The sequence below is a fragment of the Thecamonas trahens genome (genome assembly GCF_000142905.1).
Source record: "Thecamonas trahens ATCC 50062 unplaced genomic scaffold supercont1.32, whole genome shotgun sequence".
Taxonomy (NCBI): Eukaryota; order Apusomonadida; family Apusomonadidae; genus Thecamonas; species Thecamonas trahens.
Window position 1 is genome coordinate 128,086 of NW_013657648.1, and position 23,118 is coordinate 151,203.

At 65.4% G+C, this 23,118-nt stretch overlaps 5 protein-coding genes across 5 annotated transcripts in view; 3 read left to right on the forward strand and 2 right to left on the reverse strand.

The window, feature by feature from the left end:
- Positions 1–11,108, reverse strand: part of AMSG_06993 (uncharacterized protein) — a gene marked incomplete at its 5' end in the record, with an annotated part of 14,788 nt that extends 3,680 nt beyond the window's left edge. Inside the window, 3 exons of the mRNA XM_013901030.1 lie at positions 20–9,744; positions 9,792–10,967; positions 11,091–11,108. Coding sequence (XP_013756484.1) covers positions 20–9,744; positions 9,792–10,967; positions 11,091–11,108 — 10,919 coding nt within the window. The remainder of the gene's footprint in view (positions 1–19; positions 9,745–9,791; positions 10,968–11,090) is intronic.
- Positions 11,109–12,320: 1,212 nt separating this feature from the next.
- Positions 12,321–13,769, forward strand: AMSG_06994 (IBR1/IBR2 fusion protein; the record flags this gene model as incomplete). The annotated part of the gene is made up of 1 exon (XM_013901031.1): positions 12,321–13,769. The coding sequence occupies one exon, from the start codon at positions 12,321–12,323 to the stop codon at positions 13,767–13,769; it is 1,449 nt and encodes a 482-aa protein (XP_013756485.1).
- Positions 13,770–13,931: 162 nt separating this feature from the next.
- AMSG_06995 (uncharacterized protein) lies at positions 13,932–17,103 on the forward strand. Its single transcript, XM_013901032.1, has 2 exons — positions 13,932–14,103; positions 14,502–17,103. Exons 1-2 carry the CDS (start codon positions 13,965–13,967, stop codon positions 16,358–16,360), a joined length of 1,998 nt encoding a protein of 665 aa, XP_013756486.1. The 5' UTR covers positions 13,932–13,964; the 3' UTR covers positions 16,361–17,103.
- On the reverse strand, positions 16,534–20,256 carry AMSG_06996 (uncharacterized protein; the record flags this gene model as incomplete). Its single annotated transcript, XM_013901033.1, has 2 exons — positions 16,534–20,100; positions 20,206–20,256. The coding sequence occupies 2 exons, from the start codon at positions 20,254–20,256 to the stop codon at positions 16,594–16,596; spliced, it is 3,558 nt and encodes a 1,185-aa protein (XP_013756487.1). The 3' UTR covers positions 16,534–16,593.
- Positions 20,257–20,835: 579 nt separating this feature from the next.
- AMSG_06997 (uncharacterized protein) lies at positions 20,836–23,055 on the forward strand (the record flags this gene model as incomplete). The annotated part of the gene is made up of 2 exons (XM_013901034.1): positions 20,836–20,980; positions 21,044–23,055. 2 exons carry the CDS (start codon positions 20,836–20,838, stop codon positions 22,987–22,989), a joined length of 2,091 nt encoding a protein of 696 aa, XP_013756488.1. The 3' UTR covers positions 22,990–23,055.
- Positions 23,056–23,118: the final 63 nt, after the last annotated feature.

Sequence of the window (23,118 nt, forward strand, 5' to 3'; positions counted from 1 at the left end):
CTGCGGCAGGGCTAGCGACGTCCGCCGCCGCTGGCCCACCAGGCCCAGCCGCGCCCCGACTCCGGTGGCCCCGGTCGCTCCGCGCGTCTTGCCGTGACCGCTCACACGCTCCTCCTTCCGTCCACTGCCACCCTCGTCCTCGTCGTCGACAGAGACCACCGCGTGGATGACGTACAGCAGTCGCACCGGGAACATCCGCGCAGAGCGGTGGATCTTGGCCCGCGCCACGGCGCCGGCGAGAAATGCCTTCTCGTTCGCCACGTCGACACTCGTGTAGTGCGCGTCGGCCTCGTTGAGCCACTGGAAGCAGACCGTGCCACGGCTCGGCGCCCCGAACCCGTCTGCCGGCCCGCGCCCCACCAGCCAGTCAAGCGTCGAAAACGCAGGTGTGCACCCGTCGTCGTACGGATCAAAGTGCTCCGAAAGGAAGCCGTGGACGTGGCCTAGCTTTTGCAGCAGCCGCGCGTTGAAAAACGGCACCAGGTTCTTCTCCCGTCGTAGCGAGAGAAAGTACGCCAACAGCTCAAACGACGACGGCTGTACCTCGGCCTCGGCCTCAGCCTCAGCCTCCCGCCGCCGCACCATCGCAATGTCTGACCGCACAAACGCCGGCAATGCCTGCACCTCTAACAGCTCCGTGTCCGTCCCCAGCCGCGTCGACAGCCGCGCCAGACTCGCCCGGCTCGCACCAATCGACGCCGCCAGCGAGAGCAGGCCAAAGAACTCATCGTCGCCGCTCCGCCCAGGCGCAAACGCCTCCACTTCCGACATGCTCTTCATCGCCCGGAGCACCGCAAGCGAGAGCACACTCGACCGCGCGTACTCAAAGTCAAAACCGGCGCCAGTCTGCGTCAGTTCGACTGCGTTGGCCAGTGCCCATCGCGCGAGCCTAAAGCATGCCCCGCGCACGTCGGTCTGCGGATACTTGGGCCCAGAAATGTGCTGCACCGTGTTCGTCTGCGTCAGCGTCCGCGTTGTGCGAGCCCGCGAGCCAGCTCGCGAGCCCGCCCGGGACAACGACCGCTCACCGCTACCCACACCGCCGCTCGCTGCAAGCGCGATGAGGTCGGTGATCGACCCACCGCGCCGCATCGCTGACGACCCAAACACCGCACCCTCGTCGTCCCAGTGCTCCAGCACTGCCACGAGCACACGCCCCATCACCCCATACAGTGCAACCTGCTCCGTCGTTTCGCGCGAGAGTGAGAGCGATGCCAGCTCCAGCGACTTGAGGCACGCACGCAGCGCAGAGTCTTGGTGGAGCAGCCGGTGGTACACAAACGCCACACGCGTCGAAACACGCAGCCCGACCGCAAGGTGGGGGTGGTATCGCCCAGCGCGTCCGGTCAGACCGAGCTGCGCTTCGCCGCCACTCTTGCCACCCGAGTGGTGGCGGAACGCGGCAAGGATCGCATCCAGCTCATCCGCGTCCATCCGCAGCACAGCGAGCGAGAGGTCATGAGCGCCCACATACGATCGCAGCGCGTCCACAGTTGTGTTGCGCGAGTACTGGATGTCGCCAAGGAGCGAGCAGGCATACACCCGAAGCTCCATCGGTAGCTCATCCTGCTCCACAAGCTGCTCCAAACACGCAATTCCGCCCTCCACATCGCCCTCCAGCACAGCAACAACCCCGGTCCACAGCATCAGTCGCGACTGTTGCACAAGGTCGCGAACAGACTTGGCGTCCATTAGCCCTTGAGCACACTCGCGTCGCGCCTCGCTCACCCGTCCGCTCTGCACAAGCAGCCGCGCAAGCTGCGTTCGGCACCGCAGCCAGAGGCACACTCCGCTCACGTCCACACCCACAACCTGCCGCACCTCGCTCGAACTGAAGCTACCAGACTCGGTCCCGCCGCTCTCGCCGCTCTCACCGTCGCTCCTCTCGGCAAGGTCGTCGCCAAGCTCGTACCTCTCGCGAGCAGGCGCTACAGAGGCAAACGCCTCAATCGCGGCCAGTGCAGCCCGCGTCGCACTCTCAGCACGCATCGAGTCGAGTCGCTCCTCGGCCACGGTTGCTAGCACAAGGTGCGCGCCTACCCGGGTGTTGCGGACGTAGAACGGCGAAAAGCCTGGCGCCTCGCGTGGGACATCTTCTCCAGCCACTCGCTCGGCTTCGCCTGCCTCACCCAACCGGGTGAGCAGCGCTGTCGCCTGTGCCTCGGCACGTGTCAGCAGCCACGTATGCAGTGTCTCGGCCGCTGCCATCGGCACACGCATCTCTGCATACACATTTGCAGGATGGCTGGGTCCCGAGCTTTTGAGCTGCTTCACCACAGCCGCCGCTTGCGGTGCAGCCGCCCGCGCCGCAGCTGCCGCAGCTGCTGCCGAGGTTCCGGTCGTCGATCCCCGTCGTGCGCCACGCGCACCCGCCGCACGCCGCCGCCGCGTGCTTCCGCTCACACCTGCATTCGAGCTCGTGCTCGCGCCCGAGCTGCTCTTGCTCGGCACCTCAGCCTCGGTCTCGGCGGCTGGCTCCCGCCCCGCCCGGCCATGGCCTGCCTTGCGGCTTGCACGCAGCGCTACCTGGACGGCGCTCATGTCGACCTGCTCCAGTGAGTGCACGCTGGCCACAAGCTTTTCCCACTCGCTCGCAGCCGACGGGCCACCGGACGCCTCGGGCGCCAGCCACTCCTTACCGACCGGATCGACGCCGAGCGCAAACAAAAGCACCTCGACATCGTCGCGTGCCTCTTCCGGGAGCAACGGCGCGCTCACCTGGCTGCCACCAACGCTGCGCGCCAGTTGCAGAAAGAGCTCAGACCGGACACCATCAAACTCGCTCGCGCATTGCCACCCGATCTTGGACCGCACCTCCGGCGGGACTACCACCGCCGCCAGCCGGTGCACAAGAAGTGCGTTCGGGACCCCATGCGGCGGTACCATCACGTTGTATGCACCCTCTAGGAAGCTCGCCTCGCCCGCGTCAAACGCGGCCTTGACACTAGCTGGCACTTCCGCGAGTGCAGCCTCCAGGAGCGGGCTCTCCAGCCCGGTCTCGCCCAGCGCCTCTTTCTCGTACTGCAGCCGACTCGCGACCGACGATCCCACCTGTGCAGTCGCACCAGGTAGGCCCTCGCCGCGCGCCAGTGCAAACAACACCGCCATCGCCTCGCCCATCCGCCCGAGCCCAACTAGCGCTCGCGCTTGCAGCAGCGCCGCCCGCGCCGCAAGCGTCGCGCTCGGACACACGTCACGCGTCAGATACCGCAAAAGGACCACCACAGGCCCAGCCTCCACAAACGCCTCCTCCACCACCAGCACCGACGCCACAAACTCAAGCGCGCTCGCCACGTCCGGGCCACTCGCAACATGCGGGTCTTCAAACGCGTTAGCCGGCAGAGACACGCCGTCAAACTCAAAGAACGCCGCCAGTCGCTGCGGATGTGTCGATGCGTGCTGAAACAGCGTGCCGGCAAGCACTGCCCCGAGCAGGCACAGCTCCCGCCGCAGATGCATGTCATCGTATGCCACAAGCCGTGCCGTCTTGGCCACAATAACAATGCCCAGCAGCGCAGAGCGCGGCATGTTGGCCAGGAACGCCGACGAGTCGGCACCTCCACTACCGCCATCCACAAGCTCCCGCAGCGCGACTCGCCATTTCTGGAACGCCTGGTGCGCCGAGAGCAGGTGGTCAAGTGCATCAAACCATGCTCCGGCCGCCTTGCTCACCTTGCCCTCGTTGAACAACACGTCGCCAAACTCGGAGAACGCCTGCGCAAGCAGAAACGGCTCCCGCTTCCGCTCAAGGTACTGGATGGTCTTGGTGTAGAGTCCGATAACGCGCTCAGCATCCACGTCCTCCACGGCGTGCACTGCCGCTGTCCCAAGAGCAGACTCGGCAAGGCCCGTGACCCGCCCGCGAATGTAACGCGCGGCCTCAATCCGCGCATGCGTTAGCCGTTTCTTCGCCAGCGACAAGTCGCGCTCAAGCTCGCCATACGCCCGGGAGTATGCCTCCGCCTCGGCACGGTGACCGAGCGCCGCACTTGCCTCAACAAGCAGCGGCAGGAGCGAGATGGCAAAGCTACCGTCGGTCAGCGAGTTGACCAGCGAGCCGACCTCGACCACCCGCGCCATCCGCCCGGCGCTGAACGCCATCTGCAGCGCAAGGTGCATGAAGCGCATGACTTCGTCAATGTCGAGCTCGCTCGGCTCAATACTTTCAAACCATGCCGGCTCCGGCGCAAGCGACGAGTCGGTCGTCGCTCCCGACGCAACAGACTGCTCGCCATCGTCGTGCCATACCGCAGACCGCGAGCCGGTCACATGCCGCAGCGTCGCCGGAAGCCTCGTACCACCAAGCACAGAGCCGCCACTCCTCACATGTGCCAACAGCTCGCATAGCACATACGCGGCCGACAGCAGCGCGTCAGCTACACATCCTGCTGTGGCAGGCGAGACAAGTCCCGGCACAAGCAACTGCACGCTGTTGCGCAGGGCGCGGCACGCGTTGAGCAGCACAATCCACGATGACGACCGCTCAGCAAGTACCGCGGCCCGCTGGAGACACGCAGTCACATCCTGGACTGTCGGCACGCCGGCCTCCGCCTCGCTCTCGAGGGCGGCCACCGCAAACGAGCCCGCACTGGGTGCTCCCGAGCCTGTCACCCCACCGCTACTCGAACCACTGCGCTGTGTGCCAGTTCGCGACGACGATCGCTTGGTGGTTGACGACCCAGGGGCGTCACCGTTCGGCTTGCTTGGTGACCCGACTTTGGCCTTCCATGCGGTGAGGTCGTATGGGTCGAGCGTATGGTCAGCGTCGACCGCTGACTGTCTCTCATCCGCGGCAACGACCCGCCCGCTTTCTTTGCAGAGCGTGACAACCACGTCCGCCTCGAGCTCAACAATAGTGCCAAGCGAGGCGAGCGAGAACCACTTGTCCCATCCACGACCATCGCTTGCGTCGGCAGCAGCCACTTCAGCGGGGCGCGCGAGCGCAGACACCACAGGCGCGCGCACAGGCTGCGGAGCGTCGACCTCGTCAGGCTTCTTGATAGCAGCCGGCACCGCCTCGCCCTTGCGCGAGGCGGCCATGCTGCCGCCGCCACTACCCGAGCGCGAGCCGCGCACTCGCCGTGATGAGGTCACAGGCCCCCCCAGCTGGCTGGTCGACGACCCGAGGTTGCCGTCCGAGCCACCGCCCGCAACGCCTGTCCGTGCATCAGCCTCGCGCCAGAACTGTACCGCCGACGCCGGTGGCTGTGGCATGGTAGCCGCCTGCCGTGCCCTCGTTGCGAGTGCAAGCTTGGCCAGCCCATGGACCATGCTCAACTCGGCCCGCCACGGCGCCTCGCCAGCCCGCAGCGTGCGCCACTCTCGCCGCTGCCGCGACCGCTGCAAGAAGAGCGGAATGTAGACTTGCAGTTGCCGGACTGCGGCCTCGCGGGCAGCGATCGCTTCTTGAGTCATAATCTCGTCGTCGAGGCCCGCGCCGATGTCGGCAGCGGCGGCATGGCTTGAGCTTCCGTGCGAGCTCCGCTTGTGTCCGCCGCTTGTCGGCGCCTTGCTAAGCGTCTCGCGCGCGAGCTCGTGTGTCCGTGCGTGCTCCGCCTCAACCGCCGCGTCGCGAGCCGCCAGCGTGGCGCGAACGGCGTCGCAGATGCTGTTTGCCAGGGCAGCGTCGCCGCTCGCCAGAACCCGCCGCGCGAGCCGCGCACCAAACTCGACGTACCGCGGATGGTCCACAAACCGGCTCTGCAGCTCGACAAAGAGTTCTTTGGACGGCGAGCTCGCCACCGCCTTGAGCAGCCCGGCCACGACGTCCTCATCGCGCGCACCGAGCTCCGATGCCCGGTATAGCACAGAGAGTGTCGGAACGGCACCGATCTGAAAGTAGTACTCCTCAAGGGCGCGAACTACCGGAGGGAGCTCAGCGGCGATGGGGACGACATCCGCAGAAGGCGGCGGGTCTCCGCTGCCGCGCTGGTTATCGATAAGATTACTTGCACTCGAGCTGTGGTCGTCTCGCCCGCCCCGGCGGCCCCGCGACCGCGCACCGCGCGCGCCGCCAGACGCCTCCCGGCGCTCGTTCCGGTCGCGGCGAGTAGAGCCTCGCGGCTGCTCGGCGACGCTGCCACCGGCTTTGCCTGACGAGCCCGGGCGTCGCGGCTCGGGAGTCTTCTCCGGTGCCATGCTGTTGTACACCCGCGCGTCACGCGACTGCTCGAGTGAAGCCAGGTACGCCGCCGCTGCAAACTCGCCAGCATCAAGCAGCGCATTAGTCACATGGAACGCGATCGGCTTGCGGACCTCGAGCAGCTGGTCGAGGTGCTCGGCGAGAATGGGTGCATTGAGCGGCAGCGCAAGCATGGCGTCGTATACCCGCAGCAGAAACGCAAGCAGCACCGGGGGGTACGGCTTACGCTCGAGGAGCGGCGCAAGTGCGTTAAACGTCCGCACCGCAGCCTCGGTAACGAGCGCATAGTCGGAGACCAGCGTGCCAAGCTGGATTCCAAACAGCAGGTTCGACGCAGTCTGCAGTCGGTACAACTCGGACGAGAGGAGCGGGAGCGACGAGCCCGGGGCGTCCGAGCCAGCCGCTGCTGCTCGGGTTGTCTGCATTCGGGCCTCGGTCAGCCGCAGCTCGCGGGTGTCGAGCTCGGCGAGCCGGAACAGCGCGAGCGCAAACGAGCGCAGCAGAGATTCGGACGCCGACGCCACAACGTGCGGGACAAGTGCTCCCGGGTGGATGCTGTCATCGGCACGAGAGGGGGCAAGTGAGCCGTCCGACGCCGTGAACGCTCCCGAGGACTTGTCGAGCGCGCCACCCAGCTCCGAGTTGGCGGTTGTGTTGAGGAGGCCGATGCCGGCCGAGCCACCACTGCCGGCGTCAGGCGTATCGAACGAGACAAAGCGGGCAAAGAGCTTGGCCGCCGCGTCACGAGTTGGCCCGTACGCCCGCAGCACAAACGCTGTCTCCACAAACTCGGTCCAGATGTAGTCAAGCGGTAGCGGCATGCAGGTGACCAGCTCACCAGTCGACGCCGATACCGCGCCCGAGACAAGATTGCCACTCGCGTCCTCGGCCGCCATGGCAAAAGCGTAGCCGGTGTTGGCCTTGAGGTTGCGAACAACAAAGAGCGGCGGCGGCGCGCCGGCCTTGGTTGCAATCCGCACCCCGGTCCCCTCCAGCTCAGTGTTGGAGGCCGCGACCGCAGTGCCGGCGCCAAACGGCTTGCCGTACAGCACATAGGAGGCGATGGCCGACGCGTCAAACGCCGACTCGTCGAGCCGCGGCGGCCGGAGCGCCATCGACGTCGAAGTGCGGTAGACAAGGAGAGGCGGCGGAAGGACCGGCTTGCCGCGCACGCTGCGGCTCTTGGTAGGTGACGATCCGTACGAGCCGCTGGGATCGTGGACCGCATACAGCATGGCCTTTTCGGCCTCGCGTGCCGCCTCGAGCGTCGATGCCGCCTCCTGCAGGAGCGACCGCTGCTCGCGCTTCGACTGGTGGACCTTGGCCAGTTCCATCAGAACAACGGCGCGCCGGTACAGGTTCTTACCAGTCTCACCAAGGAGCCGCGCCTCAACAACCAGGTTGTACTCGCTCGAAGCAACCATCGAGAGCGAGCCGCCAGTGACCGAGCGGAGCGAGTTGAACGATGCCGACTGCTGGATGACCCGCGCTTGCGCCTGCGAGCTTGATCCGCGCTTGCCCGACGAAGGGACCGAGGTGCCCTTGCCGCTGGCGCCGCGCTTGCCGGACCGCAGCGTTCCGCCGTCGGTCGACGCAAACGTCGAGAACGAGTGGATCGAGCCGATGGTTGAGCCGGTCGCCCCACCCTTGCCGTGTTGCGCCGGCAGCGCCTGGATGCCGACCGCGAGCGTTGCCCGCGTGTACAGAATGATGAGGTCCACCTCGAGTGTGCCCAGCCGCTGCAGGTAGAGCGGGAGCGGCTGATCGGGACCCAGGGTCGGTGCGTCCATCGACATCGACAGCGTCGGGTGTGACTGTGAGACAAGCAGTGCCTTTGAGCTGTTGATTGCCGCTAGCGCCGGCCGCACCGCCTGGCGAACCTCGCGGAGAAAGCCTGCCTCCTCCAGCCGGAGTCCAAGCTCAAGTGCGATCGATCCACAGAGAAGCTGGTCGTAGAACTCGAGCCCGAGTAAGGTCTGGTGGATGGCCGAGAGGACAAAGATGTCAAAGTCAGGCGAGAGCACCGCCGCCGCTGCCACCAACCCGGCCCCGGCCTGCTCGGCCTCGGCCTGAGCGCCGCGGACCTTGGCTGAGAGCTCGAGGTATTGCGAATGGAGAAAGAGCGCAACGTCGAGCAGAAGCGCAGCGTGGTCGACCACCGCTGCAGACGCCGGGCTCACCCGTCTAGAGCCGTGTGCAGTAAAGCACGACGACAGCGAGATGGCGATTTGCTGCAGCAGTTGCAACCGCTGTGCAACCGGCGGCTCACCCACTCCCGTGCCTTGGCCTGTAGGCGTAGGATTCGGTGGTGTGGTGCCGCTACCGGCTTGCGAAAGCGCACCGAGGCGCGGGAGCGATCGCATGCCGGCGCGGCGCGGCGTGGTCGGCCGCCCGCTCTTCGGCGAGCGCGGCGGCCGCGGAAGCGAGGACGTCTTGGGTGAGTGTGGCGACGGGCGCGGCGAATGCGGCTCAGGCGTGAGTCCGGTCAGCGCCTTTTGAATGGCGGCATGTGACGGCTCGACTAGCGCCGCACCGCTGCGGTATGAGTAAACACATCGAAGCAAGTCTAGACGAAGGGTCGCGGCGTTGTTGATGGCGCCATCAGCGGCGGCGCTCGGCACCGCCGCCCATCCACGCAACGGCAGCAGATGCTCCGGGAGGAGCGAGTCAAACTTGAGCCGCACAAAGGCAGAGGTCCAGAGCCGTGAGAAAAACTCCCACTTGACATGCTGGAGCGCGAGGTCGATGATCGCGAGATGGGTCTCAATGCCAAAAAGAGTTGGAATGAGGAAGCTGGACGGGAGCTTCGGGACCGCCGACGACGACGATGTGCCCGAACGAGACGACTTGCTGGCTGTAGTAGCCGAGCCCGTGCTTCGCGGTGTCCGAGAGCCTGTCCCACGCCTCGAAGCCTTGCTTGACGAAGTCGGGCGCGATGCGGTGCCGGGCCGCGAGCTCGGCCGTGTCCCGCTGGATGACGGGCAGGCGGTTGCGAGGCCGGCGTCCTCGCGCGTTGCGGTCGGCGCGAGCCATGCCGCGAGAAGCGGAGAAGTGATTATGTCAAGGACATCAAGGAGACGTGAAGCAACGTTTGCGCGCGCCTCGTCGAGCTTGGGCGTCGCCAGCGGGCGTGCGTTCGGCTCGGTGAGACCATGGACAACGGCTGCCACCATCGCTTTGCCCGAAGGAAACATCGAGGCAAGCACTATGGCAAGCGCGGTCGGGTTGGCCGCAGAGGCAAACAGGGTGCCTACTTTCTTGGCTTCCGAAGTATCATAAAGCCTGATCTTTGCGAGACCACCGTCTGTCGCTGACGACGACGCTGACGCCGAGCCCGAGTCGTGCCCGCCGTCACGACCAGAGCCTGGAGCCGAGCTGCCACCGTCGCTCCGGCCGGCTGCGGACGAGCTTGTTGCAGCCCCGCGCGAACTGCGCTGCGATCGCGACGAGCGCGACGCACGGGAGTTCGACCGCGGCGACGGGTGAAAGCGTTCTGACGAAGTCGCATCTGCTGCCGAGAGTGAAGTCGGAATGGCATCGTTCTCACCGAGGCCGAGCAAGTGCTTGAGCGCCTGTCGCCGCGAAGACGACAGCGCCGTGAGCTTTGGTGAGGAGCGCGACCTAGCCGGCGGGTGGCGAGCGCGGCGACTGCAAGCGACGGTTCATGCAGCAGATACTTGAGCGAGATGGCGAGAAGCCGAGCAGCAGCATCGTCAAAGGCAGCCAAGGTCGAGGCAGGCGGCGGCACCAAGTCGGAGCGCTCGAGCTCTTCCAGAAAGTGCAGCCTGTCGATGGCGCGAGTGAGGGCGGCCGAGGCGGCCGAGTAAGAACCAAGGTCTTCATACGCCTCGACAATAAAGATGTAAATGGAGATGCGCCAAGCCAGATTTTCGACAGCTAGAGTGTCGACTCGGGCCTCGAGCGCCGTGGCGGCGTAGAGGGCAAAGTCGAGGACATGGGCAGTAAGGCCGAGCGCAAACGGGCGCTGAATCGACCGGTAGAGGAGAATGGTGCCATTGAGCGTGAGCCAGGTGAGCGCAGGAGAGACAAAGGTTACCCGAAGCGCGGTCTGCATATCGATGAGCGCGGCGCGGACGTCGGCAATGGTCTCCGGCCGCATGTATCGCGGGTCGACGAGCTCCGCGGCTACGATGGCACACTGTGCTGCACCGTAGCTGGCTCGGACAGCCAGTTCGGCTTCCGATGGTGCAGCACCGGCCGCGTCAGGGCGACTTACCAGCGGTGGCGTGGCCAGCGTTGCCGACGCGCCGGCCGCAAGCTGCGAGCGCGAGGCCGTCGCCGCCGGCGGCACGGCCTGAGTCGCCTCGGACGGCGAGCGGGTGAGGACGGCAATCGAGTGGGCGACAATGTCCGAAGGCGGCCCGCCCCGCGGTGTCCGCATGTCGGTGGCAGCTTGCTTCGGCCGCGGCGCAGCCACGGCGGTGAGGTAGCCCTCGGCGGTTGAGTAGACCCGCTCGATGACGGTGCGGACCTCGGGGTGCTCAAAGAAGAGGCGCAGCGCGGCGTGGGCATGCCCGCCGGCCAACAGCCGCTCACCGGTAGCAACCAAGACCGAGACAAAGAAGGCCTGTGGGACTTTGGGCGGAGCCATGGCTTCCAGAAGGCCCGTCATCCGCAGCGAGACCGAGTTGCGCAGCGAGGCGTCGGCGCCGGCCGCCTGGAACGACCGCACGTACTCGTCCAGCGACGCCGCAAACGTCTTGCTCGCCGCAGCCTGGTACCGGTCGGTCCCGGCATGAACCGGCCCGCCTCCTTCGTTGTGCTTCTTGGGCGGCAGTTTTCTATGTGCCACGTCGTCCGTGCCCTGTCGAGGTGGGGAGACGTGTAGCGCCAGCCGCCGCGTGGTGGTGTGGCTGGCGCGAAAACCGGTGGCCGGCCGGCTGCCCGCCCGCCAGGACGGACCCAGGGGGAAGGCCTGGCGCCAAACGCAACGCCGTGGCGGCATCACGCGCTCGGGCAGCGGGTAGTCTTGGAGGAGTTTACGGCTTTGACGCCTTGGATGGTGGTCGCGCCCTGTGAAGGTACAGCTCGCCCCAGGCCGGACTTGGCCGGCAGGCAGGCCCGACAGGGCAGGAGATCGTGAGAAGCTGCCGCAAGTAGCTGCATCACGAGTACAGTTGTCAAACAACACACAATCACACTTGCAGTAACACTTGTTCCAGACGGAGGAGAGATCAAGACCGTTGACGTGGCGAGGTCATGGCCACCGACAGTGGGCGAGCGAGGCGCACGCAAGTGGTTACTCTGAGATCAACCAGGCCAGGCCAGCTACAAGATAGTGCAGACTACGCAGCATGCATGATCCCGCGATGGACGACCTGGCTCGTTACGGTAGCCAGGATGGACAGCCGTGCCGTATCCTGGATATCCAGGGTTCTCGTTGTGGCGTGGGCCAGGTGCGTTGGGAGTGTACGCCGGCGGCGACGCATACGTCGACCCCAGCAGTGATGCCTGTTTGGCTTCGTGTGCCTACTCCCTCCCCGCCCCACCAGCCATACCGACCACATCCATCCCACCCGTCCCATCGGCCATAGCCATGACAGCAGCTGTGAGTGTTCCACGCCTTGCTGCACGTCGCGCACGTGCGGTTCCTTCCCCTACCGCCTCTCCTTCGCCCCCATCCGCCTCTACCTATGCTTGCCAGACACCGTACCTTGCCAGACATGTATGTATGTATATGAATATATGAATATATGCGTGTGTGTGTGGGGGGGGGGAGGGTAGGGTCGAGAGTGGTCTGGTGTTGTGTGCTCGCGTGTGCGGGGTGACCGGCTCGTTGGCGTGACCAACATGCCCCATGGCTCGATCATGCCCTGCCGCAGTGTGCCCGATCAGTCTCAGCCGTGGGCACACACACATACACATACACACACACACACACACACATACACACACACACACATACCGAATCGCAAGCAGTCACAACTGAACGCAGTTATCCATCAGGCTTCCATTGCCCGATCAAGCACGCCGCAGGGCCCGCTCAAGGCAAGCTTCTTACTGCCTCTGCCTGCTGCCTGACAGCCCATTCCGAGTCGCACTCGGCGGAACAGCTGGACAGCTGAACAGGGCACAAACACAGCCACAAGCCAAACACTGCACTCCCCTCCCCTCCCCCCCCCCCCCCCCATTCCATTTCACCCCCCTGCACGCGGCAATGGCTGACCTGCGGTGGTCCGACTCGTCGCTCATCGACATCACCGGCCCGGTCGAGGTCGAGACGCCTCAGGCTCAGGCTCGGCCGCCTGACAGCAGCACTACCACCGCCACCACAGCCAGCAAAGACAACAACGACGACATCACGCTCTCGCTTGACACGGCGAGTGAGACAGGTGGCGATTCGACTTTGGAGATCATCGATCTGAGCTCAGGGTCGCCGTCACGGCCGTCATCCCCGTCTACCTCGCTGCTGCTGTCGCCGTCACGGGTGCGGAAGCGGAAGCGGAAGCGGCGGCAGACACGCGAGTCTCTCGACACAGACGCTACCATCAACCTTGTGTCCGATGCTGAGCCTGAGCCTGTTGCTGTAGCTGAAGCCGATCCCGAGGCGACGCTATCATTCGTGGCCGATGCGGAGACGGACAGCTCACCGCTCAAGCGACAGAGGACGCTGATGTTGCCGAGTCGCGAGCCGGGCCCGGCGCCGGATCGGATCCGTGCACTGGTTGACTCGGAGACCCATGCTGCCGAGCTGCGGTTCCTCTGCTCGGTGTTGGGCGTGGATACGGAGTCGGAAGGCGAGGATCGGTTGGTCGCCGTACGAGATGCGCTTGTGGCCGCCAATTGGGACCAGGGCAGTGCGTTCGAGCAGCTTCGCCCTACCTCGCGGGTCGCTGGCGCCGAGCCGGCGGCGGCCTGTCTCATCTGCCTCGACGATTTGGACGGCGAATCGCTCTACTTTGCACTCGACACCTGCACACATCTGTTCCATCACGCTTGCCTCGCACAGCACATTGTGTTCAAGCTCGAGGCACTCGCGTTTCCGGTCTGCTGCCCGATGCCCGACTGTAGTGCGGAGCTTGCGCCGTCAGACGTCGAGAACCACCTCGAGCCCGACCAGTGGGCGGCGTACTGCTCCCAGTCGTTCGCGCACGCGCTTCGCGCGCCATCGTTTGTCCACTGCCCGACTCCCGACTGCCCGTTTGCCGCCGAGATGGATCTCCCGCCCCTGGCTAGCGGCTCAGGACCCGACGCCGGGAGCTACGTCGAGCTCGCATGCCCTGCGTGCGAGCAAACAAGCTGCGCCCGGTGCCAGCGTCCTGCCCATGCCGGCATGACGTGCGGCGCGGCCAAGGCTGCGGCGCTCGAGTCGCAGCTCGAGTCATCGATCGCGGGCCTCGGCATGCGGCAGTGTCCCTCTTGCAGAGTATGGATCGAAAAGGTGGACGGGTGTGACAAGATCCGTTGTCTGTGCGGCGCCAAGTGGTGCTTTGTCTGCCTCACGCCCAACGCCACCTGCTCGTGCACCTCGCGCGCTCACGGCTTTCACCCCGCATCGGCCGTCGTCACCAACTTTGGCCGCTCCACCGCATCCGAGGCCGCAGGCGCTAGCTCGGTCGCCCGCCGACTCCAGCGGCAGGCCTCGCTTCTCCGGCGTGCCACCTGAGGCGTCCATGCACCACCGTCGCCCTATTGTACTGTAGGGCCCTGCACGTGAAACACTACTATGTAAATTGGCTTTCAGCCGGGGAGAACGTCACTTTCGCGGACAATACGACGTCCACCCACGCGTTCCCCAGCCAAGCCGCACGCTGAGTCAAGCAAAGACGGCACACACCACTCGCTCGGGGCTTGGAGCGACATGGTGTCGTTCCATACGCTCCGAACATGCGGCCACACAACATTCATGCTCTTCTTTACCATCTTTGTAGTTGTGGCCTACATCCGTGTTGTCTATGATGGCCTCGCTTGGGCCGGCGTCGTCCTTCCGCTCTTCCTTGGTACGTTCGTCCGACTTGAGCCATTCAGCCATGTGACCATACAGCCATGCATGGTTTCATCACATTCCTTTTTCTGGCCCTCACACCAGGCCCTCACACCCTTGTCAACCATCATCGCCCATGCCCCCCGCCCCCTCCCCCCCCCTCCCCCCAACCACCACATCACCGCATGCCATACCATGCTCAATGCAGGCCATGCAGCCATTTGCCCTACCCCCATCCCCTTCCCCTTCCCTCCCCTGTCACTTGTTCGCTCCTCCGCAATGAAATGACACGATGCGAGACCGTAGCCCGCACCTCGCCTCCTTGCACTCACACGGATCAACGCGGCTTTCGGTGGCAACTCGTGGCGGCGGTTTGTGATGGCGACTCGTGGTGGCGACTCGTGGTGGCGATAGGTCTGGCGGTCGAGTCGGCGACGCTCGGCCACACTATTGCTCAGCTCTGGCCGTTCTTCAGGGTGGCCATACGGGTGCGGACTGGCCTGCTAGCGGCTATGTTTGTCCGCTTTCAGGCCTTTGTGTGGGTGGCAGCAGTGACGCTTGCGGTGGGCATGCTGGCAATTGTCGTGTCGGTCGAGAGCATGCACCCGGCGTGGGCGATGGCACCCATGTATCTACAGAGCTGTACCGCGCTCTTCCTATACTTGTGGATCAAGCGGGAGACCAACGACCGCATTTCGGTGGTGCGGACCCACGGCGTGTTGCATCTTTTTTCGCTTGCGCTCACCCTTCTCCTCACGTTCAAGACTACGTCTGCGCCGTACCTATCGTGGTGGATTGTGTTTTCCCCACTCTGGCTCCTCCTTGCCTCCGCCGTTGTCATCCTCATCTCGCTCATGTTCTACGTCTTCATGGTCCCTATCTCGCGGTGGCAGCGGCTCTACTTTCTCTCGCTCTACTGCCTCCTCATCGTCACTGTGGTCGTGCCGTGCACGGTCTGCCTGGTCATCTTCACAACAGGGCTCGACGCTGGTCTCGACCCGGGCTACCAGACCGCATTTGCGGTTGCGTTCTTCGAGCTTGTCGTCCTCTGGATCGCCTTTGCGGTGCTTGTGCGCTCCCAGCGCCGCGCGCGCCGCGCGCGCCAGCACGAAATCGAGGAGGCGCAAGCCGCGCTCGCGCGGGCGCTCGCTGCGCGGCTCGAATCGGCCCCGTCGGCGCCCGATGCAGGAGGTTCAGGCAGCTCACTGGTGGCGTCCACCACCACGCCTGGCGCGCCGGCACTCGAGTCGATCACCCGTACACCACAATCCCGGAACCGGATCGGCCCGCCGCCTCTCCCAGAAATCGCCATCTACGAGAGCGATAACGAGTTTGAGGCGGCCACCAACGAGACATGCGTCATCTGCTTTGACGACATGGCCAACACTATTCTGCAAGACTGTGGCCACAACCAGTTCTGCATCGCCTGCGCCAGACAGGTCCGTAAGTGCCCGCTCTGCCGCGCGCCTATTGTCGGCATTGTCCACCGCCTGCCTGAATCGGCCCGTGATGCGCCGTCGCGGCAGGCCCTGGCTGCCTTTGAAATGCACCTCCGCTACGAGCACCAGCTCCAGCGCCTTGCCCATGAGAACGGCAGCGCGCCGACACGTACTCCGCTTCCACGCATCCGTCGCCGCATCGGCCCGCTCGGCTCGGACAGCATCGCTCGCGAGGGCCACGTCCCGGCCATGGCCGCCCGCCACGCCGCCGTCTCGACCGACGAGTCGCCAGTCTCATCCACCCACGTTCGTTCGACTTCGCTCACCGCGTCGGACCGGACATCCGTCACTGTCGCAGGCTCTGGCCGGCGGACCACCCGAATCGACGAAGAGGCGCCGCACCCGCGCGCTGTCACCCCACGCCCAATCTTCTCACAGAGCTACATGGCCTCGCTGGCCGAGCGGAGCCGAACGCCCGACGGCGACGCCCTTGCCCGTTTCTTGGCGTACATGCCCATGGCCGCGGGCCTACTTCCCGACTCCGGCCACGACGACGACGTATCAGCCACTCCCAGCGAGCCGCAGCTCTTCTCGCTCGTCGGCGCCATCCCGCGGCGCACCCGTTCGCGCTCGTCAGCTCGCTCCTCGCGGCGCTCGTCGCTCCAGACCCCCAACCTTGTCCGCATCGAGTCTGCCGAGACCTCCGAGCTGGCATCGGCCATAGCGTCGGCCCTGGCCGACGCCGATCCTGATCACGCCGCTTCCCTTGCCGATCGCAACCGCTCGAGCGCCTCCCCGAGCCCGTCGTGCCGTCCAATTCGTCTCGCTCGGTAGAACTTGACCGCGCCGACAGCTCGCGGTCCAGCTCAGCCTCGCTGAGCTTGGTCCCGGATAGCGCTGACTCGGCCGACTCTTCCTGCCTCTCGTATGACTCGGATGCGCCATCTGACGTCGGCTCGCTCTCGGACTCGATTGCTTCAGCCCGCATCTCGGGGCGCTCATCAGACTCGGTTGTTGGTAACGTTTACGACTCGCCTCATATCATCAAGTACGGCGACCAAGCGTAGTCATACGCCCTTTCCCAGCAGCGCCGCCTTGTCGCGCATCCGCCTAGCCCGGATGTACTCGCGCTTTTGCGCAGACGTCATCTCCGACTTGCGCACGCCACGCAAGTGTTCTGGAAGCCATCCATCGTCGCGCTCGGCTCCATGCTGCCCAATAGCAGCTCGGGGCTGTGTCGGAGCCGGGGCTGAAGCCGGAGCCGGAGCCGGAGCCAGAGCCGAAGCCGGAGACATAGAGGTCCTCTCTGCCACTGGTGCCGCGGGCGCCGGTCCGAGTGCGGCCCTCTTGGCGCGCACATAGCGCCGCTTGTCAGCCTCACTGTACGTCGACTTGGCCCGCCGCAGGTCAGCTGGCACCCAGTCAGGGAAGGTCCGCCGCGGGCTTGCGGCCAGCTGCTCAGGTATCGATGTCGTTGCCGGTGCAGATGCTGGTGCCTTGGACTGGCGCTCTCTGGTCGCCTCCCCACCGTCAAGCGCCTCCTGTGATGCCTTAAACGCCCGACGTGCTCGAACATACGCCTTGCGCTCCGCCCGAGTCATCTCCGACTTGGCCTTGCCACGGAGCTCGAGAGGAACCCATGGCTTGTCGCCGTTGTCGTTGATGTCGGCGGCAACTTCTGCCGGGGCTGTGGCCGGGACTGGCGCCTCGGCTGCCGCCATCCGCTTCCGCGACTTGGAGCGCAGCCGCTTGTCACCAGGCAACTTGCGAACCATTTCGACGCTTCCATCGCGATGCTTGATGCGGTACCACTTGGAACGCTGGCCCGGCTCGACCGAGCTGGCGCGCCCGCGGCCAGATGACGACGATGATGACGACGATGACGACCCGCCGTCTGAGCTTGCGTCCTCACTCACACCTTCACCCAATCCCGAGCCGCCACCAACGTCTGCATCAGTCCCAGGGCGTGCCTGTGCGGCCTTCTTGCTCGACTCGAGACCGTCCGGCTTGCGGTCGACAATCTCGACGGTGCCGTCGCGATGCGTGATGCGATACCGCTTGCGCTTGGTGCTACTCGCGCGAGCGCGTGGCAGCGGCGAGTCGGGTCCAGCGCTCATTGAGGACGCACGAGCGCGGGCTCGCGACAACGAGCGCGACGCTGACCGTGGCCGCACGCCCTTGGGCTTGCTGTCGAGAATCTCGACTTCGTGGTTACGGTGGTAGACGCGGTAATGCTTGCGCCGAGCCGGCGACGCCGACACTGGACCGGAGCTATGATCGCCTTCGCCCGATATTGCTCGCGGCAGTGCCGAGACTGATCGCCGCCGCGGCTTGCGTGCCACAATGACCACAGAGCCATCACGCTTGTGGACACGGTAAAGCTTGCGCCGCTGGCTTGTCACCGACTCGGCGCCCGGAGACGCTGCCTGTGGCTGGCTGTGTCGCGGCATCTTTCCGGTAGTGTGCGGACCATTCTGCGACGGCGACATGATCTCGCGACGGACCGGCGACCGTGACTTGGACCGCTGCGCCAAGGCAGGACTACGCGCACTGTCGTGACCACGTGGACGACCGCGCGGGCGACCACGGCCACGGCCACGGCCACGGCCACGACCGCGACCTGATCCACGAGCCTTGCGCGGCGAGGATCGGCCCTTGCGCGGCGAGACCGACCGTGGCTCGGCGAGCGCTGCAATGCGCTCTTGTCGCGCCCGTTCGGCAGTCTGGCGTGCGGTGGCAAGTTCGGTCCGCAGCTTGGTGTTCACCCGTTTGGCTTCGGCCAGCTCGTCTTCAAGCACAGTCACCTGGGCTGCCGACTCGGCCTGGGCAGCCAGCAACTCATACTCGTCGCGATCGAGCTCGACCACACCAGCGCGTCGCGCGACCGCCTCATCGGCAGCGCGAGCGGCTGCCTCGGTGTTGGCACGAGCGGCGACAACCTCGTTGACAAGGTCGTGGTTCTGAGCCTGCAGCACAGCGAGCGCATCTGAGAGCTGCGCATCATTCTCGCGGGCAGTCTCTCCGTCTCGCACGAGAGCCTCAAGCTCTTCCTGGGCCACTTCCAGCTCTGCTTCGGCGGCGGCAGCCTTGGCAGTCACCGCGGCGAGATCGGTCTGTAGAGTCTCGGCGCGAGCAGCTGCAGCATCACGCTCGGCCTGAGCGGCATCGCGCTCGGTCTCTAGGTCCACAAGCTGGTCAAAGAGCTCGTGGATCCGCGACTCTTCGAGCGCGACAATGCCTGGGCCAAGGCCAGATTTCGGTGCCGGGGAGGACAGCGCGCTAGCGTCCGAGTCAGCGGCACGGATGGCGAGGACATCGACCGAAGCCTGCATGACCGAGATGAGTGCATCCTTCTCGGCATGGAGCATAGAGAGCTCACGAATGAGCGCGTGTGCTGCAGGTAGAGAGTCGGGCAAAGTGTCGGCAGTAAATGAGTCGCAAGCCTCATACACAGGCTCAGGGGCTGTAACAGGAGGCGCCGCGCGACGGACGACTTCAGCCTCGTCCTCCAGTGCGGCGATTCGAGCGTACGCACCACGTAGCTCGTCTTTGGCATCATTGTACTCACGGCGGAAACCCTTCATCTGCTTGGAGACCTTGACCAGCAGGGCACGCGAGTCGGCGAGGCACTGCTTGAGGTCGTCGCGGTCGCGGGTGACGGCGTCGAGCTCGGCGCCAACCGACGAGAGCTCAGCAGTCAGGTCCTCGACATTTGCGCCCAGGACGGCGTTTTCAGCGAGCAGCGTGTTGCGGGCCGAGTCAAGGGCGGCGTCGGCCGAGTCTGCAGCGGCGGTTGCGGCGGCGGCGCGTGCGTTGAGGCTCGTGATTTGAGCGGCGAGCTTGGCGTTGGCGGTTTTGAGCTCGGAGCGCTCGGCACGGAGCTCGCGAAGGGTAGCGTTAAGGGCAGCTACCTGCTCGATTGACTCGTTGGAGGCAAAGACCGAGGTCTCGAGTTCGGCGCGCTGATCGTCAAGCTGGACTTCGGCCATGCGCCACTTTGTGCGGGCCTCCATAACTTCCAGTGAGGCTGCGGCAGTACGCGCAGCAAGGCGAGCCTCTGCACGTTCAGCACGTTCGAGTGCGGCATCGCGCTCCTGGCGCACTTCACCGATGGTGGCGGACTTTGCGTCCGAGGCCTTGGCAGCGCGAGCGAGCTTCTCGGTGAGAGCGACGACCTTGGACTTTGCCTCGTTGGCCTCGGCCTTGAGCTCGGGCCAAGCACGCCACATGGCGCGGAGCTTGCGGTAGTGGTCTTCAGTCCAGCCGAGTGCCTCTTCGCGCGCTCGCAGCCTGTCTGCCAGTGCATCGAGCTCTGCCTCGCGCTGGCGTGCGTCACGGGCCATATCGGCGGCAAGCGACTCGGCTAGTGACTCAAACTGGGCCTTTTCGGCCTTGTGGGCCTCAAACTTACGCTCAAAGAACTCATTGTCCAGTCGCTTCTGCAGCGCCGTCGTCTTCCGCATCAGCGCGCGATACTTATCCGCCGCCGCCGCCGACTTTTCCTTCTCGACACCCACCCTAGCCTCGGCCTCAGCCGCCCGCGCCCGTGCCGCCCGCGCCTCGGCCTTGTACGACTGTCCGCCCACCCCACACCCCGCCGATCAGACCATCCATGTCCATCATACTCTGTCAGTCAGCGCACCGCATCGCCCTCCCTCGGCCCCTGCCCCTGCACGTACCTCGACCAGGCGGACAAGGGCTTGACAATCTTCGTCGGTGTTTCCCGCCATCAGAGTGGACATGGGTGGTGAGTGATGGGCAGGCGGGCTAGAGGTAGAGCCCCTCCTACCACTGGTTGCACTGCTGCTGCGGCGCAGCAGCTCGGCCTCGTCTTGGCCCAGGTGACCAACACCCGACAGGTCGTTGGCGGCAAAGAAGGCCTCCATACCCCCCAACGTATCCGCGTGTGGGATTAGAGACAGAGGTGGAGGAAGTGTGGCTGGTGTCACCAACGCACACAGGTCGTGGGTCTGGTGTCTGGTATGGGGAGGGGAGGGGTGGAGGGGAGGGGGGGGGGGGTGACGGTGACGAGGGAGGCGGTGGTCGACTTGGCGCCAACGAGTTCCAAGTCGGAAGCAATCGACCAACCGAGTCAGTCACTCCCCGCATCGGTGGCCACCAACCGTCACCAGCCACCAGCCACCAACCACCAACCACCAGCCACCGCTACCGCCACCGCCACCACCACGCCACCGCTACCACTACCGCTACCGGCACTTCTCCCCCCCCACCCCACCACACACACTCATACCCAACACCCATATCCATACCCACACTCATACACATTCGCATAGCCGTACACTATCTCTATGGCTGAGATAGACCTGTCCATTGCAGAGCTGGAGGAGGAGCTGGCCGCCCTCTCCGTCGCCTACGCCTCGGTCAAGCACGAGCCGGTGGTGGTCGAGCAGAGTCTTCGCCATAGCCACGACTACGCCCATGGTTACGGCCACGGTCATGACCATCATATACGCTCCTCGGGCCTGGGTGACACCCGCCCGCCCCCTCACGCCCAAGACCTGGCTGACTCAGCCCCGCCGGACGTCTGGTTTCACGACGGGGACTCTGACGCCGCAAGTGCTGCTCTGTCGGTGCTGGCGGCTTCGGCTGGACCACCTTCTCTTGCTGCACATCCGTCCCAGCCAGAGCCTCAGCCAGAGCTGACCCGCTCTGCCGTTGAGATCGAGCTGATCAGAGTCCGCGAGCAGATCTACCTGCGCAACGAGGAGAAGCGCAAGGCGCAAGACGCCGCCCGACCGACTGACAAGGGCAAGGGCAAGTCTAAGGACAAGCTCAAGGCCAAGGGAAAGGGAAAGGCCAAGTCTAAGTCCAAGTCCAAGTCCAAGTCCAAGTCCAAGTCCAAGGGCGGCAAGTCCGAAGCCAAGAGCAAGGCCAGTGATCACGCAACACCCAAAGGGACGGACAGTCGCAACAGCCTGCGCCGCCGCGGACGGAAGCGGATCCACGTCTCGGCCCGCGATGCAAAGTCTGGCTCGGGATCGTCGAGCCCACTGTTCTCGTCGTTCTCGATGACGGCGTCGTATTCGGTCTCAGTCTCGTCGCCGTCCGAGCCCGCGGCCGACGCCGGATCCTCCGGAGCCGCCGATCCTGCCGCCAGCGGCCAGATGCCAGCCGTGAGCCCTCCGACCGACGCCTGCGTATGCGACCCTTCACCCACTGATCCTGCGCTTGCCGCGTCTCGGCCGGCAGAGTCGGCTGCTGCCGCGTCCGAGGCCAACCCCGTCGCCGATGCCGATGCCGATGCCGACGCTTCACCGCCGGTGGCACCGCCTCGGACTGCAGTGCGTCTTCCCCAAGAAGCCGAGAAGACCGAGCCAGACGAGCCAGTATCGGCCGAACTCTCGTTTATCGAGCTCGGACGGATGGTACAGAGCGAGTGGCGGGCGAGCAACGTGGGACGGGCCATGGAGCAGCGTGTTCTGTCCAACGGAAGCCGGCGGTTCGGCCTGCTGGAGGCACCGCCACTTCCACCGACTACCATGGTGACGGCAATGGGTATGCCGCGGGCGCAGCCGACTGCCCGGCTCACGTCGCGGATTGTGTTGCTTGGCGCAGCCAAGGCCGGCAAGACAGCAACGGTCCGGTCCATCCTGGGCACAACGCCAGCCGACGCTGACAAGCGCTACATCCCGACTCGCGGCATGCAGACCTCGCGCAAGTTCTGGATGGCGTGCAAGTCGCGGAACGAGCAGGTCATCCTCCTCGACCTGCGCTTCGTCGACGTTGGCGCCACCGCCGCCACCGCCCACCGCAGCTATCTGCAGACCGAGCAGAGGACGCTGTTTGCGCTCCCGCGCACCGTCATGATGCTTGTCTTCTCGGTTGCTGACCGCGCATCGTACACCGCTGTCCTCACGATGCTCACTCAGTTTACCACCGTCTCGGCCATCAAGATCCTAGTCGCCACTCATCGCGACGTCGCGGCCGACAAGATCGTCGTCTCCACCGACGAGATGCTGGAGCTGTCGCGGTCCCGTGGCATCCCGCTCTACTTTATGTCCAACACGGCCTCACTGCATGCTGCTGCTGCCGCTGCTGCTGCCGCCACGGCCACGTCGGCACAGCTGCAGCCTGTCGCGGGCCCTGTCGCTTCCTCCCCGGCCGCACCCGCTCCGCTTTCTGCCCACTCGCGCGGCACGGTCATGAGCATGGACGAGGACGGCTCAACCGAGCCAAACACACCCCGCCGCGACTCTCGGACTCCGACTGAGATTGCCGCCGCTGCCGCCGCCGAGATCGTCGCCGCCCAGCAGTCGGCCACCGCTGCTGCTGCCGCCGCTGCCGCCCAGCAGTCGGCCGCTGCTGCCCAGTCGGCCGCCGCCCACGACGTCGAGCTGCTCCTTAACGGTATCGCCGAGCTCCTCGTTCGCCAGCAGCAGGATACCCAGCTCCGTCAGCTGGAAATGATCATGGCCCAGCAAGCCACCACCGCTGCCAACTAAGCCTGTACGGTTCAGTCACCAGGGCGCTTTGATGCGCGTCCCCAAAGTGAACGACGCAGTGCATGACCAACCCCCTCGTCGCCGGACCGTTCCCCTCGCTTGCCCTACCACCACCCTCCCAGGCGCAAT